This window comes from Cygnus olor, chromosome Z (genome assembly GCF_009769625.2).
Source record: "Cygnus olor isolate bCygOlo1 chromosome Z, bCygOlo1.pri.v2, whole genome shotgun sequence".
Taxonomy (NCBI): domain Eukaryota; kingdom Metazoa; phylum Chordata; class Aves; order Anseriformes; family Anatidae; genus Cygnus; species Cygnus olor.
The window spans coordinates 54,405,068-54,421,162 of record NC_049198.1 but is presented as its reverse complement, the minus strand read 5'-3'; the positions used below and the strand labels follow the sequence as shown (position 1 = coordinate 54,421,162).

Here is a 16,095-nt window from a genome sequence, read left to right as displayed (position 1 = left end):
TAAAAATATAAAATCTGAAAACAAACAGTTTTTATTTAAAAGTTGTGTAGTTTATTATCAAAATCTGATCATTAATACAATTACTCTATTAAGGGTTGTAGTCAGATTTTTAATACCAGTACTGAAGGTAGTGAGAACGTCAAGAGCTTGATGAGGAATTTTGGAATGTCAGTCTCCTGACTCTGTAGTTGATATCAAATTTAATATCAAGGTAATCTCTTGTATTTGCCTAGAATTTAAGAAATGGTGTACAAGTTATGACACTCAGTATTTGTAGCCCACTGCTGTCTCTGACAGCAGGAGATGCATTGTAGGGAGAGTGAGCAAGTCTGACTCCATTTTGTAGTCCACTTCTCTCCTGCTTCCCATGCACCCACAACCAGTTTATTTAAGACTGTTAGGAAGTAGCTTCTGACCATTTCTTTATAGCATCTCTCTATAGACTGGTTGTCCACAATTTTTCCCTGTGATACCTTAGTTAACTTTTCTATTGTGATTTAGTTTCCTGTTGAGTTACCTCTGTCTCTGTCAGTCACTCTCATTTTCTCAGACAGCTTTTTACATCAGTACAATTACTATTGACCTGCACTGTAGTTTTCAAGGTGTGGGTTGTTAAAGAAAATCCAATGTTGTTGCAGGTGGTCTCCTCTTTGCAGTTAATGGAATGCCTTACCCTGGAGAAGCAGAACCAGTGCAAGGATTTGTGATGAACTTCTCTACTGGAGAAATAATTGATACTTTCATTCCACTTAGAAAGGTAGAGTATTGCACAGAGTGCCTGGTGTGTATAATTATGTATTGTTGATTATGATTGTTGGTAACATCCTACTTCTCCAACTTTTATACAACTATTGCAGGAAATTAGGTATTTTAAAATGTATGGTATTCAAAGGAATTCTTCATAATACAAACTTAGTGAAGATGCTAGAATTTCGGGTCTTAGTTTCTACATGTATTAAATGCTCAAAAATTATACCACCTTTGAGATGATCCCTAGAGTTACCACCTTTAGTTAGGACAAGTTCGCTTTATTGCTGGCAGATAGTTATTAAAAGCTAATTTAAAAGAAGCATAAAGGTCCAGAAATATTTATAGAATTAGATACTACTGTCCATTACATGTCCAAAAAAGTGTTTTCCTAAGCAGGAATAAAACTCAACCGTATGGTTACATCTGTTCTTTGCAGAAGATTAGTTTGAGGGCTAGATGTTATTTATAAAGTATTGTGCAAAATGAAGTTTAAAAATGTTTATTAAAAAAATATATAGATTGTCTTAGACAAAAGAATGACTCCCATTTCTGGGTAGCACATATACTCAAATGATTTGCAGTCCACTTTTAAGGGTTACTACAGAAGGATATTTCTTTTTGAGTATAGCAAATAGCTGTGCTGCCTACAAACTGACAAAAACTGACAGTGGGTTTATCATCATTTTGAGATTCAGTGAGGATTAGATAATGTTAACTATCTGTGCACAGTTACAGATCCTTGTAGATCTGTAGATACTTGCTGTATTAAATTTTGACTCCAGGCAGTAGAGCAGGTGTACAGCTTTCATAAGGTGATCCAAGATCAGTCTTTAAACCAGGAATAGCTTGAGACAAGATAAATGAAAATACTCCAATTTCAAACTTCTTACTTTTAAATTGTTTTTCATGTTTTTATGGAATACTATACATACAAGTAAAATATGCACTTTTTTTCCTTGATTTGGGAAAAAAAAACTTATAAGAAAGATCATGAAAAACAAAATTTAAGTAATAAAAGTCTGTCTCATTTATTAATGTTTTGGAAGGATGACTATTGAAATCTTTAGCTAGTATATAACATCTGTATGTCTACATCACTTCCATCCTATTTGGTTCACAAACAATTTCTCACGTAAACATGGTTTGGGGTTACAGGGATTATTTTCTTTTATTATTATTATTTTCAGTTTTGATGTTGATTGGTTTTTTTTTTGGTTTGGTGGTTTATATTTGATTGTTTGTTTTTTCAGTAAACAATTCTTTGTGGTAATGGTGTATAAAGGATGCACTATTCAGTCCTGAGATCTGAAATAGACCACTTACCAGAACTTACCCTGATAAGGTAGTTCACAATACTCAGTTTTCCAGTCTGCTCACGAAAAGGAAAAATTCCTAATATGACAGCCGTACTTGCTGAAATGATGGATCTGGAAGTGTTAAGAATCTTGTTTTAGGGAGGAATCTGTAGCTCTCTATATATAGACTAAGATAGTACATCCTCGGTTTTTAGGCCAGAAAAACACATGTTAACTACAAAGATACTGCCTTATCCCAGGTTTTTATTCCAGGTTCTTTGGTTTCTCAGTGCTAGGAAAGTGAACTGCCCTTTACTCTTGAAACTTTTTTCTGGGAACAGTAAAAATAGTTGGGAAGAGACATTTCTTCAAAACAGAGTCAGATGATTTTTTGTTCTTCTCTTCGTTGTACTAATTTTAAGTTGCAGATGGATTAGGTGCTGCTGTGGAATGTGCTTGTCATGTGGCAGCTTAGTGCTTCTCATTGAAGTTCCTCAACTAGTCTGTAGGTATCAAGGACAATAACTCAGGTCAAGAAATAAATGTGAATTCTAAAGACATCTGAGAAGACCGTTCTGGATAAACTAAAGGCAACATGGCCAAACTTATTATCTTTTACTCTGTTTGCCCACCTCTTATTTTAGCTTATTCTCTTCAATAGATGCTTGTGTTACACACTTGTCTCTAGATTTTGCGATTATAACTGAGAGCCTATTAATATTTTAAGATAGCATAATAAATGTATAATAATAAGCAATGTCATCATTTAAAAGTAATTCAAAATAATAATTCAAATATTTTATGTATTTTGATATTTTTCCTGATCTGTCATACACAATCTGCCCTACAAAAATTGCAATGTATTTTTTCTGTTAAATTCTGGTGTTACATTCATTACACTCCTAGCTAGCAAAATAGGATCCTCTGTTCACCTGTTCCAAATGTTAAATCTGTAAACAATAATACACTGGCATAGCATACCAACATGCTTCCTTGATAAAAAAAAGAACAAGTTAGCTCAGACCTTTGCTAGATTTGGTGGAGAATGAGTGGTCTAGTGTCAATGCTTACAGCTACTCTTGGAGTACCTGCATTGTACATCACTATGTAGTATATAGTATGTACACTAGGTACATCAGTATACTGATGGAGTATGTACATACTTGTGTGCTGCATCTGGAGAATCTGTGCTCAACAACATTAAAGTTGCTTACTTTGCTTAAAAGATGAGAAATGAAAGCTTACAATGGGTGTAGCCACATGATACTATCTCAAAAAGTTCACCTTTAGTAATGTACATTTCAATCAAATATTAATTTTCTCAACATGATAGTAACTTACCACTATGTATGTGCACTATGCATCTCATATTTCACAGGATAAAATTAAATGTAAGAACATAAATATGAATTGTTTAGCATGAATGTATCTGATAATTTCCAAGATATTATCCCTTGAGAGGGCAAACAAGCAATGGAAATGTAATTCCTCTTCCCTTCACTCACATTACACCTGCTGTTTTTTCCAGGACTGGATATGACAATGTGTAGACAGCTAAGAGTAATTTGTCACTCCTTTTCTTCACAGAGCTTTGAGATGCCGCATGATGTAGTTGCTTCAGAAGACAAAACAGTATTCGTTGGAGATGTTCATGCCAGAACAGTGTGGAAGTTTGCATCCACAGAAAGTATGTTCTTTTTGTTCTTAATGCCACAACTTCACATTTTGTATCTTGAGATCAGTGTCACTTATCTGGTACTGGTTTAATGACAATGATTTAAGTACAGAACAACTGCAGAAGTTGTGTGAAGTGATCGTTCTTCAGCATTACTCTGTCAAAGGGAGAGTCCAGGGTGTGTGAGCTGATTTTTCATAGGAGGAGGAATCCAAATGCATTTGCCTTATGGTAGATTTGTACCTCATTGTATAAGTATATGCTTAAAAGTATGAGGTTTTTTGCATTTTAGGTCTTTTAATGTGTCATTTGCTGACAAGTTCACTTCTTCCTTTGAAGTTATCATATCAGAAACTGTCAGGGGCTGAAATAAAAACACAAGTCAATTTTAAACTTCTTTTAATTTCTTCGGGAATATTTATCATTAGAAAATTAATCTAGTATAATTTGAAGCCCTATTCCTATCAAGGGGAAACACTCCCCAGTTTTAATCCACTAACCCCCAAGCCAAACAGCCTGACATCAGGGAGAGGAACCTGATGTGTCAGGCATCAGTTTAGTAGGATTGAGAGAGAGGAATAAAAGGAATAAGAATATGTAAGGATTTACAAATATACTTCAAAGGAATAAAAATATAATCTACTGTTACATTATATCAGATAAAAAATGTATGAGGGAGAAAGCCTCAGGCTTCAGGGTGTTAGTCAACCAGTAACTATCTGCTATTATAAATAAATAAATAAAACTCAGCCAGTTATTCTGCATTTGTCTGTTTACATTTTATTGATTTTCTTATGGGTCATCTGGTATCAGATGCTGTTAGTAACGGGACACTGGACCAGATAAATTGTAAGTCTGACTGGATGTGGCTTGTTTCTGAATCTATCAGCCTGAAAAAGAGCATTTCTAGGCTTCTATTCAAAAAAACATAAAAACAAAAAAATAATGAATTTCTTCATCACTTAGAGGTTAGATGAGGAAAGTCCATGTATCCTATTTTCTTTTTGACTGAAACTGCAGTATAACATTGCAGTAGCTAAAGAGTCCTGATTCAACCAGTCTTTAATTCATCGTGATTTTGATTGTAATTAATCGTGGTATTTTTATGGGACTCCCTGAACCCTTACACATGCCCTTAAAGTGTCTCTGTGGCATAAGAGTTAATTATTGAAAACAGCTTTTATGAATCAACATCTCGTGTTTTTTCATGGTATTGTGAGCTATTGAATAGTTTACATTGGCTCTGCGTGGTGAAGTTCAGATGCTAATGGGATTGTTTACTGTAGGATTGTACTGTACGTTTGACAGAGCTAGCAGGAAAATGTCACTGAGTGTCTTCGAAATGTCAGTTGTCCTGAAGAATAATTTTGTTTTACAGAAATGGAACATCGGTCAGTTAAAAAGGCTGGTATTGAGGTACAGGAAATAAAAGGTTAGTCTGATTCTGAATAGAAATTAAGAAACCAGTATTTTCACATAGACTATGACTGTTTCTGCCACTTTGGAGGAAAAAATGCTAACTAGTTTGATTGTTGTTTTGTTTTTCACCACCGTTTCATACAGTTACTGTACATAAACCGAGCTGCCACAGGAAGTAAGACAAAGCAGCTTGTAACCATTGTACCTAGTAGACACTTATTTACAACCAAGCAACATTTTGTTTTCAGAGGTGATGTGCTTCACAGACACTAAGATGAAAATTTAACTAGTGGATTAACTTCACGTCACCATCTGATATGTGTGTTAGCCCCCTTAGATGCAGAGAAGGCTCTGAAACGTAACTGTGAGAGTTACTCCCCAGCAACCTTTCCCTTGCTCCACAATCCTCAGTCACCAAAAAAAGGTTATCTGGAACAGCAGTTGTGTTTTGTTTTTCTGCATAGTCTTTCTGCACACAGTCTTGTCAGTTATACCATAGAGGGGAAAAAAATCGTTCATTCTGTTCAGACTTAATTCCCTAGACTTACTGCTTTTCTTTCTTTTTTCTTTTTTCTTTTTTTTTTCATTTTAGCTGAATGAGAACGGGGAAAAAGGGAACATAGAAATTTAAAGTACAGAGATAAGGAAATACATGTAGATTAAGTTGAAGGGGGCAAAATAGTAATTCAGGCAGATTAAAAGTAATTCTAACCATTAATCTTCTCTCTCATAGGCCTTTTATGTGCAAGAGGAAAAATTTATTTCCCTTTCAGAAAAAACAGTACCTGTGCCTTTATAAAATGTTCAGAAGTTCTTAAGTGGTTTCCTTTGGTTGAATTCAGTGTTTCTGTGGTTTGCTTTATGCATGTATAGAAATATACCAAAGATTCCACCTGCCAATTGCAACATATAGTAGAATAAACTATGCTGGCCTTATAAAACAGTGAAATTCTTATTGTGGAAACTGTTGTCCTTCTGTTTTATCTCTGTTGGTACATCAGTCCTCCTGAAGCTTTCACAAGGGAAAGTGTGGACATCACAGCATCCACAGTATAGCTAATCTAGGGATATGTGAATGCATTTCAGCTTTCTTTAGGAAGATACCATGCTGGATGACATTTCTAATGCTACAGGGAATAATGAAATAGTATCGCATGGGTAAGAAACAGTTTTTAAGTAAGCACCTCTAAAGGGAAAACACGGAGAACTGAACTGCTCCTCAGAGCTAGGCAAGGCGCTAGTGGAAAAAAAGTGCTCATGTCTGTTACTACTACTTGAACAGACAGCAAGTTATCTTTGTGGTAGTGTTACGTGAAAATTGAAGCCGCTACTATTCATCCAGAACAGAATGTCATTTTAAAATTTGATACAGAGTCAAATAACAATTGTATTCAGTGTCTCCAATGCAGCTACTTCTTAAGACATGCTGTTAAATCAAGCATTAAAATACATAGCTGGACAGTTCTATTCATTAAAAGTTAGCATGAAGAATGTGATCTTTTATACACACTCAAAACAATATGTAGAGGAATTTATTGAAATTCTTTTTCTTAGTATAGATGGAGAGGTAACAAAATAGCCAGGAGTGAGTGGATGCCGTTTTCTAAAGCTCTTCAGATTTACAGAGCCGAAGGTCTTTCATGGGATTTAGCTGTTAGGAGAGTTTGACCCCCTGTCACAAATTTCTTGAAAATTAATTTAAATGTTTTCCTTTTTGTCTGTAATAATACAACACACACTGGATTTCTGTATTTATTGTGGAAATGTTATTACCAAAAGGAGATATTTAAATGATAGTAGATCACTATTGTTAGATTACTATTTGCCAAAATATCTTTTTGCTGGATTCCTCCATATTTTAAATGGTAGATGTTTTTTAAGGCAAAACTCTTCTGACACCTCTCCTTTCCCCATGTGAGGAAAGGTGAGGGCATTCTTGCTGGAGAGTGGTATCGTTCAGGCTCTCTGCCTTACATTTGGGATAACATCAGCAAGAGCTAAAACTGGTTCCATAAATGTTTGCCTTTTGTTTCCTTGTTGCTCATCACTTCAGGTATTCTAGCTTGTTGTTTTCTGTAACTCCTTGTTCTTTGTTCCTTGATGCATATGGATTGCCTGTTTAAATTGTCTTCTTTTTAAAGAATTGGAGACAGTTGTAGAAGCCAGATTGAAAAACAACCCAGAACCAACAGACCCTCTAAAGAAGCAGGAAAAACAACATCTGGTCCGACAGGCCAGCACTGGAGTTTCCTTTGTTCTTATTACAACTCTTCTAATTATCCCTGTTGTTGTCCTGCTGGCAATTTTAGTATTTATTCGTTGGAGGAAGACAACAGTCTATGGAGGTAACCATGAGTAACTGTAGATAACAGTCTTTTATTGTTCATTTCAACACATCAGTGAACATTGAAGGACAAGGATGTGAAGAGAGAGGCCTGCTGTCCCTTTTCCTTTGTACACAGTTTTGGTGATGCTGCATGCAAACTAACCATCAGCATACACATAACAATGCCTTTATTCTTTCACCTTAAGCCACCACCTTTTCACAACATGTGTCAAATGCTTTCCTTTAATTGGCATCAAAAATATATTCATGTTATTGTCTAGAATGCATTAATTTTAATACTCAGTTCAGAATTGAATATTCAGTTTGGGTTCTTTAAATTGTTGACAACAGAGGACTCTGGGTATTACAGAGGCATAAAAAATGCAAACAGATAAAATTTCTGAGATGGTATATTCTTATTCCCTACCATCTTACGCATTTTGAGATGTTTCCATGATGCACCTTTCTCCATTGCTATGAGATCTTTGCTCGATAATTACAATGCTATGTAAATTTGTTCTTAATTCATATTATATAATAGCATTGTTTCTGAGACACTGACAGACTGTAGTAGGAGTTTGATTATTACACTTCTTTTTTTATTATTTTTTTGTATGCCATAAACAATTGTATCAAGATAAGCAAATAACAAAAATACACGTGGAACAGGCAAGTAACAGTACTGTCATTGGCTAGGACATACTGTAAAAGAGTAGGTAATTCAACAGTCTGATAGTACAGTTCAACTGAGCTGGATGTTTTTTATTTTCTGTGTTAAAATCTGCTTCAGGCTGTTTGTCATTGTTCAAGCACTTGGTGTGCTAACACACTGGACTGTTACAGTACTGTAGTTAATGGTTGTGATCTGCAGCAGCATCTTTGCATTGGATTCTGATTGAAGCTGTGCCTAAATTTACAGTGTCAAAGAGTGACACTGGTAAAGTAAACTTGCACAGATTTATGGAAACTGAGTACTATATACAGAAAGACAGTTTGATGGTGGCATTTTATTTTTCTTCAGATCAGGGATAGGAGTAGTAACCAGGGAAGAGTACACTCTGTTTTGCAAGAGAGGAAGTTCCTCCAACATATCTGAAGAAATTTACAGATCACTCTCTTTCAGAAAGCCAGTCATCCCTGAAGGGAAACTATACCACCTTCAAATGTCATGCTGTGTTTTTCACTGTGCCTGAATGTAGCGCATGTTATAAATTACAGCTGAAGTAATGAAATTCTCAGAAATAACTTAGATGCGAATTTTCTTAATGGTTAAATAGCATAAAATAATCATTTGTTGTATGATTGTTCTGTTAGGAATTATAACTTCACCTTAACCAAGAAGCTGAAAATTCAGTGTTCTTAGTGCTGTTGATCAATTTTATGAATGTCTTTGCTCTATGTCAGAAAATAGAGAAAATTACTTAAACATAGAGTATGATTTTTAAGCTCATTTTTAAAATCTACCTTATTTTTCAGCTGATGGGGAACACAAACTTGACTCAAATTCAAGCAGAGTTTTAGGCAGACTTAGAGGTAAGAAGCATTTAAGATCTTGTAAGCACTCAGTAAATGGAGGCTTTTTCGTTTGTTCACGTCTGGTGAACAAGAGATTTGATGGAACTTTCTCAGAGCAAGGACTCAGGGGCAAACCACAGGTGTTCTGTGGAAGTATCTTTTAAAACTCCTCATCTGTCAGTATCTGCCTGCTGAAAATGATGTGTCACTACCACTGGAAGATAAGTGGTGCTTATTGTGTATCTGTTGAATGGAATGAAGTGCCCTGAGATTATGGTCAAAATGAGTAAAGACAAGATGGTAGGAACACAGATACCTGCATAAAGACTTTTAATGGAATGATGTATGCTGGGAAAAAAATCATTTGAAACTTCAAAGATGAATTTCCTTCCTCTTCCATAACGTATATAATTAGTTATTGTGCCTCATGCTGACCTTTAAAAAAACTTTCTGGAAGGATACTTAAAAGAAGTGTTGACTGCATAGATAGATTTTTATTCCCCCATGCAAGAAAGCAAAGCTTATGACAAGGGTTTCTTTTCCATAGGGAAAGGTGGTGGTGGCCTTAACCTGGGGAACTTCTTTGCAAGTCATAAAGGCTACAGCCGAAAAGGGTTTGACCGACTCAGCACAGAAGGAAGTGACCAAGAGAAGGATGAAGATGATGGCACAGACTCAGAAGAAGAGTACTCGGCACCTCCACCCCCACCAGCACCTTCATCATCCTGAAGACAACCTTTGCGTTCTCCATTATATGATTCAATCCAGAATGTCAGATTCCATTTCCCTTCAGCACGTTTAAGATTTTTGTGTATTTAATTGTAAACTGTACTAGTCTGTGTGGGGCTGTACACTGGTTTCTTTAATTTTTGTTTAGTTTTCGTTCTGTTTTTTAAGTGGAGGAGTGTATGGAAGTTTCATATCAGTGCCGTTGTTTTTTTTATGTAAACATCTTAATAAAACAGTCTTCTTCTAATTGCAGCACTGATTTAAAGCAGTAGTATTTTCTCATATCAACTTGGGGATCTTTTCTGTATTTGTAAATAAGTCGTATTACCTGCTTCAACAAAGTATTTTTCCTATAAATATTCAGTTGCCAATTTCTTTTTTGTGCCTTTCCTCTTCAATGTCCTTAACCTGTTGCAGTACAGAGAAAATACAGTGCCACAAGAAAATGAAGCTGCTAAATCTTCTTCTATTTTTTTAAAATCACTAGCATTATATTGCATTGAAGGAAAAAAAAAGTATCTATTTAATTGTTTTTTCTTCTTGACTTGATGTGTTTCTGGGATGTCTTATTTTTAGATGGTACCACTGTTAGAACACTATTTTCAGAAGCTGAATGTAATTTGTGTAATAAAGTGTTCGCAGAGCATTAGCTGTCAGAGTGTACTTTGGAATTTTTGCATACTTTTTAATTTTTTTGTATACAACTTTTGTAAAAGTTACACAGACCACTTAATACAGTAAAAAATTTAATGTCTTCTACCAGCAGATAAAACGTGCTATTTTGTATGGAAGCTGGAAAATATTTTGCTATGTCACAAGGTTTGGTTTGTGGGGGGGGGTTGTTTGGTTTTGGTTTTTTGTTTTTTTTGTTTGTTTGTTTTTTAAGACTAATAACCAATATACATGTACAAACTCAAACTTAAAGGTTTAAAGAGGAAATATACTTGTATTCTAAAACTGCAGGGTATTTACTTTAATAAAGCATGGTCACAGCTAAGAGGAAACCCGTGTCTCAAATTACATACGCAAATTAGTCAGGGTAGGCATCAGTGCTACCTGATTTGTAGTACTGATTTTCTTGTTTCTCCTCTCTTCCTTTTTCATTCACACAAGAGTAGTCCATGATTCCAGTAATGTACTCCCTCTTTGAATAGAAGACTTCTGGAAGAGCTGCTAGATAGATGACTCACACAGCCTGGATAATTAAGTGTGAATCATTGTGTGATGCTGTCACGATTTATCAGTCTAGTTTGAGGATCAGAGCATGATTAATCTTCTTTTAAAAACTGTATTATGAGCAGAGTGTACACAGCTGTAATTGCTACAGGGTTTTATGAAACTGCTTCATTATCGTCATTGCAGGTGTTGTAACAGACTACTGCTGGCGATGAAAAGAACTCCATTTCATAGTCTACATTCGATGTTGCTTCCTCTCCAACTATTTTATATTTTCCTAATGTTACAGTGAAAACAGACTTTTTCTGTCTTGCTTTTGGAAGCAAGGCAGTGTTATTTTAGCTGTGGCTTTTGGTCATCCTGTATAAGAATAAAGACATAAAGTAGTTAGGAAGGATCTTCTTAAAATTTTCTGCAAAAAAAAAAGTTACGTAACTAGTTTACAGGAAGTTTCTGATGAGAGCTATTAAAGCTGTGGTGGCACCACTAATATAGGTGGTGTATGTGTCATCAGACCTAAAAGATCAGCTTTTTATCAGATGTGATCAGTGAGGGTGTATTTTTCTAGCATGTGAATAGCTCACATTATGTCAATCTGATACTGGGTGTTCTTTGCTTTCAGGTTTTAGATCACTGAAGATTATACATAGCTACCTCCTTCCTCCTGCCATTTATTTGATCTTTTTTTATCGCCAATTGAAAACAAAAAAATGTTGAGAGTAGCTGAACATAGTTTAATGGCAAGTATGAGTGAGGGCAGAGCAATTCAGCACCAGCCACGGTCCCTGCTCGCCAGAATTCAGAGGCTGGTCTCCAAGAAGCTGTGGGCAGACAGCCGGGTTGGCAGGCAAGCTGCCTCCCAGCAGCGAGTACCTCTGCAGGAAGGGTGCACCTCTAAATTTGTGCAGGTACGATGGCAGAAAATCTGAACCTGCTTAAAGGTGCTGGATGTTTTTTCTCAGTTACTCTTAGTAAGCTGCATCTTAAGAATACAATAAAGGAATACAGAGAATTTAATCATTGCTAGGATTTTAATAAATGAATGGACCATCCTCTAGCCTAGCAGGTCATAGCCACTAATACTGTTATTTATATATTAAGTGTTGAATGCTGGTTATTTGATCTCAGCTAGTGGATTTGGAATACCTGTGTTTAATTAAATTACAACAATTGTCCCTGGTGAGACCATGTTTTTTAATAAGCACGGACTTGCCCATTTTAAAACTCCAAAGACATGATGCTAACTTTCAAGAGCTGCTGATGGCTTTGAGATGGAAGAATCTCGGCTATTGTGGGGGCTGAATATTGCCATTCAACTTAGTCTGATGAGCCAGCAAGGCACTGTTCTCTGTAGTAGTGCAGTACCAAGCATCTCCCTGTTTTGAACAGGGGCCCTTGGGAGTGGTGGGAAGGACAGAGGCCGCGCTGAGCAGGCTACCAGTGCTGGGTGATTCAGCAGCCAGCTGTGAGCCAGCTGTGAGCCAGCTGCGCGTGGGGCACACGGTGGTAACTGCAAGCGGCCATGGGGAGAAACAGATTGTAGCGGGCAGGTAACACCAAGTCACCTGAAGGTGTCCCAATTAAATGGAATTAATGGAATTACCACCCCAATTAAGCGGCTGTCCTTGCCACAAGTATCATTAGGTGCTAATTGATTCCTTGGGAAGCATCTTGATTAAGTAGGGTTTTCTAATTATGCTGTGCACTGTAGTAGTTAATGAGGATTTATAGATCAATACAATAAAAGGCAGCAGCTCTTTGCTTGCCAAAGATTTATTTATGTCTTATCAGAACTTTTAGGTAAGCAATATCTGTCATGTTACAGTGGATTAGGATTAAGTGTTGGTCACAGTACAGAGACCATGTGAAATAAAAATCATGTCAGTTAAGAGCTGAAATTATGCTAGTGCACTTTCTATGTAAAATAGATGGTAGTAAACCCTAAAGTTTTAGCACCCTGATTTTCCTTTACTTTTAAGCAAGCCTGTTTTTTGTTTGTTTGTTTAATTCTTAAAAGTGAAAATATTTTTTCTTCATTGCAAATTACCAAAAATTGTTAGCAAAATTTATGCTATGTTGTAACTGCTCTCAAACTCCTCTTCAGTTCCTGTGAAACATTGAGATTCATCTGCATAACCAAGCAAAACCTGCAAACTTCCTGCTGTTTCTGGATATTGTGCTTTCAAAACAAAAAGGAGCATTCACCTGGCTTTGCTACACAAGTATTCGGAGAGGTGCATGGGAGAGGTATATCGGAGGCAACTGGCAAGTTGCTCTAGATGTTTCTAAATACTGAACTGCTCTTTTCTTTAGCTCCTTTCTGGTAGTGTTTCTATTAATTTGTTGCATGTGAAGCAACAGATTCTGCAAGTGAACCTTTGAGTGATTTCATTGAACAAAAACAAAACAAAAAAAAAAACACATGAAAGACGTAAATGCAAATATTTTTTAGGGACCTGTGCCAAAAGTATAATTTTAATGATGCCATGGAACAATTTGTTCCTAGCAAATAGGGATAACAGTTAAGCAAACTTGGTAAACAATTATTAATTGTTGACTACAACTAGTTTTCAAACTGAGAAATATGAGAAACTGAAATCTTTTTAGTATTATTATTAGAATGTTAAAAAAAAAAAAAGTAAGAATGGGGTATGGCAACCCATCTTCCTAGCCATCACAAGCCACAGCAGGTTGAATCTATTTTCTAGTTACACAGGTGTTAAGAGCAAAACCCTGCCCCAGCCACTGCAGTTCCAGCCCACAGTGCTTTGATAGCCACCAACGCCACAACGTTTATTATTGCTTTCTTGGCATGTCCTAAAGCTGCAGTTCAGGAGAGACTTGTTTGCTTAATGAAAAGCCTTAATGCAAAAAGGACATGATCCCACGATGTTGCCATTTCTTCTTAAGTTGTGTCTCTCAGGTCCCACACTGCACCACTCACATTGAACTGCAGGTGTGGCCTCTTCCAGGCACTTCTCTGTGAGATCCACGATCACAGCCACCAAAGTTCAATGGGTACTGAAAGGAGGCTGGGTCTCAGGAAACTGCAAAGCTATACTGAATGTTTGTCACCAGTGGTAGTTATGGCGTAAGCTACCTAGTGCTCCAGCAGACTATTTTGATACGTAACTTACATGAAAGGTCAGTCATGCAGCACTCAAACAATGCTGGTTGCATTGCTCCCAGAAATACATCTATATCTCCATAATTATCTGGCTCCAGTCTCCATTCTGATGTTTCCCACACCATCACCTGCCAAAGTTTTTACTGACTCCTTCTGCATGAAGAAGCAAACAGCCAATGACACAAAAATGGCAGGCAGATGCCTGTGCTATTTCCCCAGGAACATTTCTACCTATTCAATCATACTTTATTTCTTCCTGACCCTCCACACACAGATGCCTTTTAACTAGTCCTTGAGCTAGTGGCTGCCAGTGCCCCGAAACCAATGTGCCAGCAGCAGGCAGCATGCTCCAGGTTGCATTTAGCCTGCTGGTGGCTTCCAGAACCTTCCTCCCATTGTTGTTTCTGAAGGATTTCCCTTCCCTGCATGCACTGAACTACAGCCCACTGACAAAATCAGGAATGTGTTGACTCAGCCAAATGCTAAATCTGTGCGTATGGCTACAGGTACATTTGAAGTAAGCATTAAATTGTAATTCTTTTTCAGTTGACACGCTAAAAACAGCGTGTAACTACACAGCCAGTGCCAAAACACTGACACGCAGCCTTTTCTGAGAACATGGTTTGGGAAGCAAAGGGCTTCCTGGAGAAACAATTTTGGTAGCTGCCCTGCTTTCTTGGTGCCTCCGAGGCTGAGGCAGCACCGAGCACAGGGTGTGAAGGCCTCCAGGACAGGAGGCCACCCCGCGACCACGCCAGCGGCACCCGGGCCTGCAGAGCCTGGAAGTTAAACTAAATGGAAAAAAATAAACTAAAATACTGCTGAAAGTTTGCTGAATCCTGTCCTGTTGCTACAGGAACAGTTCCTGCTCTTTTTCTAGGTCTTTAATTTGTGGAAACGATGGATGACATCTGATGAGATAAACATTCAAAGTCAAGTTAATCCCTCTGATGGGGAACCCCATGCATTGTTAACCACCTATCACTGAAATTCTGCACAAAATAAAGTCATTTTTTTGTGGATTTTTTTTTTCCAGGAGGCTTTCACTGCTGTGCCTGCCAGCTTTGTGAAGTCACGATTATTTTTTTTTAAGTATGCCTGTGAACTGACCTGGTGCTATTCATTTTGTACAGAAGGCAGCAGTGAGGCGTAGAGAGATTTAAGGCATAAATTGTCAAAAAATGTCAAATACTTTGAAGTACTGAGTTTGTGAAATCTCATTTATTCCTTTTTAACCCATTTGGATATCACTTTATACATTCAAGGCACTGCTTCTTGCTGTCAGCTGCAGCTCTGGGTACTCCCCTCCTTCTGATCAAAGCTCAGCGATTCTTACCAAGCACCAGAAAAGGACCACATACATTACAACCTGTAAATTATGGAAAGTTTTATCCATGTGATTTGTGGGCCACTGCGCTGGCAATCTGCAGCAGGGCAGCACTTCCTGGCAGACGGAGAATGCTGCACGTCCTACAACCTGCCGTGCTCACAGCACACCGATTTCTGCTACCAATGCAGCAAGGCTGCTGTGGGTCCCTTCCTCGCTGTCACGCTCTGCACAGTACCAGGGCAAGAAGTGCTGCACGGACCACAGCCAGGAGCCCTGCAGGATAAAGATGCCCAGACCCACACTCAGAGCCTGCAGCAATGTCTGCTACACGGGACAAATTCACAGACAGCTCACATATGGTGGTTTGTGCACTCACACAGCCCCATACTATGTCTGCAAGTGTAAAAGCAAAGGAGGAAAGGAGAACTGGCAGGGGAATGCACCTCTCAGGATTAGCAGTTCCTGAAGGCCTGTAGCAGGCCTAGCAGTAGGCCCATAGGTCTTCCAGGATGTGTAGGAGAGGTAAAACCTATTATCTCCTGAAGACACTGCTAATTCCCCCTCATTTATTCAGCCTTCTAACTGAAATGTCTGGTCTTAGGGATTTCTAAGGTGACATTTTCTTCTGTGGAATTCACAGGCAAGCAGCATGCTCTCAAGCTACGAGATGATGACAGCTGCTGATGTGCTGAGTTTCTGGCACCGGTGGGCTTGCATGTTTTATTTTCAGGTACTCCAATACGTTAATTGAAA

At 37.6% G+C, this 16,095-nt stretch overlaps 1 protein-coding gene across 14 annotated transcripts in view; it reads left to right on the top strand.

The window, feature by feature from the left end:
- The window catches only part of PAM (peptidylglycine alpha-amidating monooxygenase), a 141,507-nt gene extending 131,152 nt beyond the window's left edge, over positions 1–10,355 (top strand). For 8 of the 14 annotated variants that reach the window (XM_040540654.1, XM_040540660.1, XM_040540661.1 and 5 more), the window contains 6 exons: positions 639–757; positions 3,633–3,732; positions 5,099–5,152; positions 7,281–7,484; positions 8,942–8,998; positions 9,528–10,355. In XM_040540654.1, coding sequence (XP_040396588.1) covers positions 639–757; positions 3,633–3,732; positions 5,099–5,152; positions 7,281–7,484; positions 8,942–8,998; positions 9,528–9,709 — 716 coding nt within the window. In that variant the 3' untranslated portion in view covers positions 9,710–10,355. The remainder of the gene's footprint in view (positions 1–638; positions 758–3,632; positions 3,733–5,098; positions 5,153–7,280; positions 7,485–8,941; positions 8,999–9,527) is intronic. The other 6 variants (XM_040540658.1, XM_040540664.1, XM_040540665.1 and 3 more) reach the window with 1 other exon arrangement.
- The last annotated feature ends 5,740 nt before the right edge of the window (positions 10,356–16,095 follow it).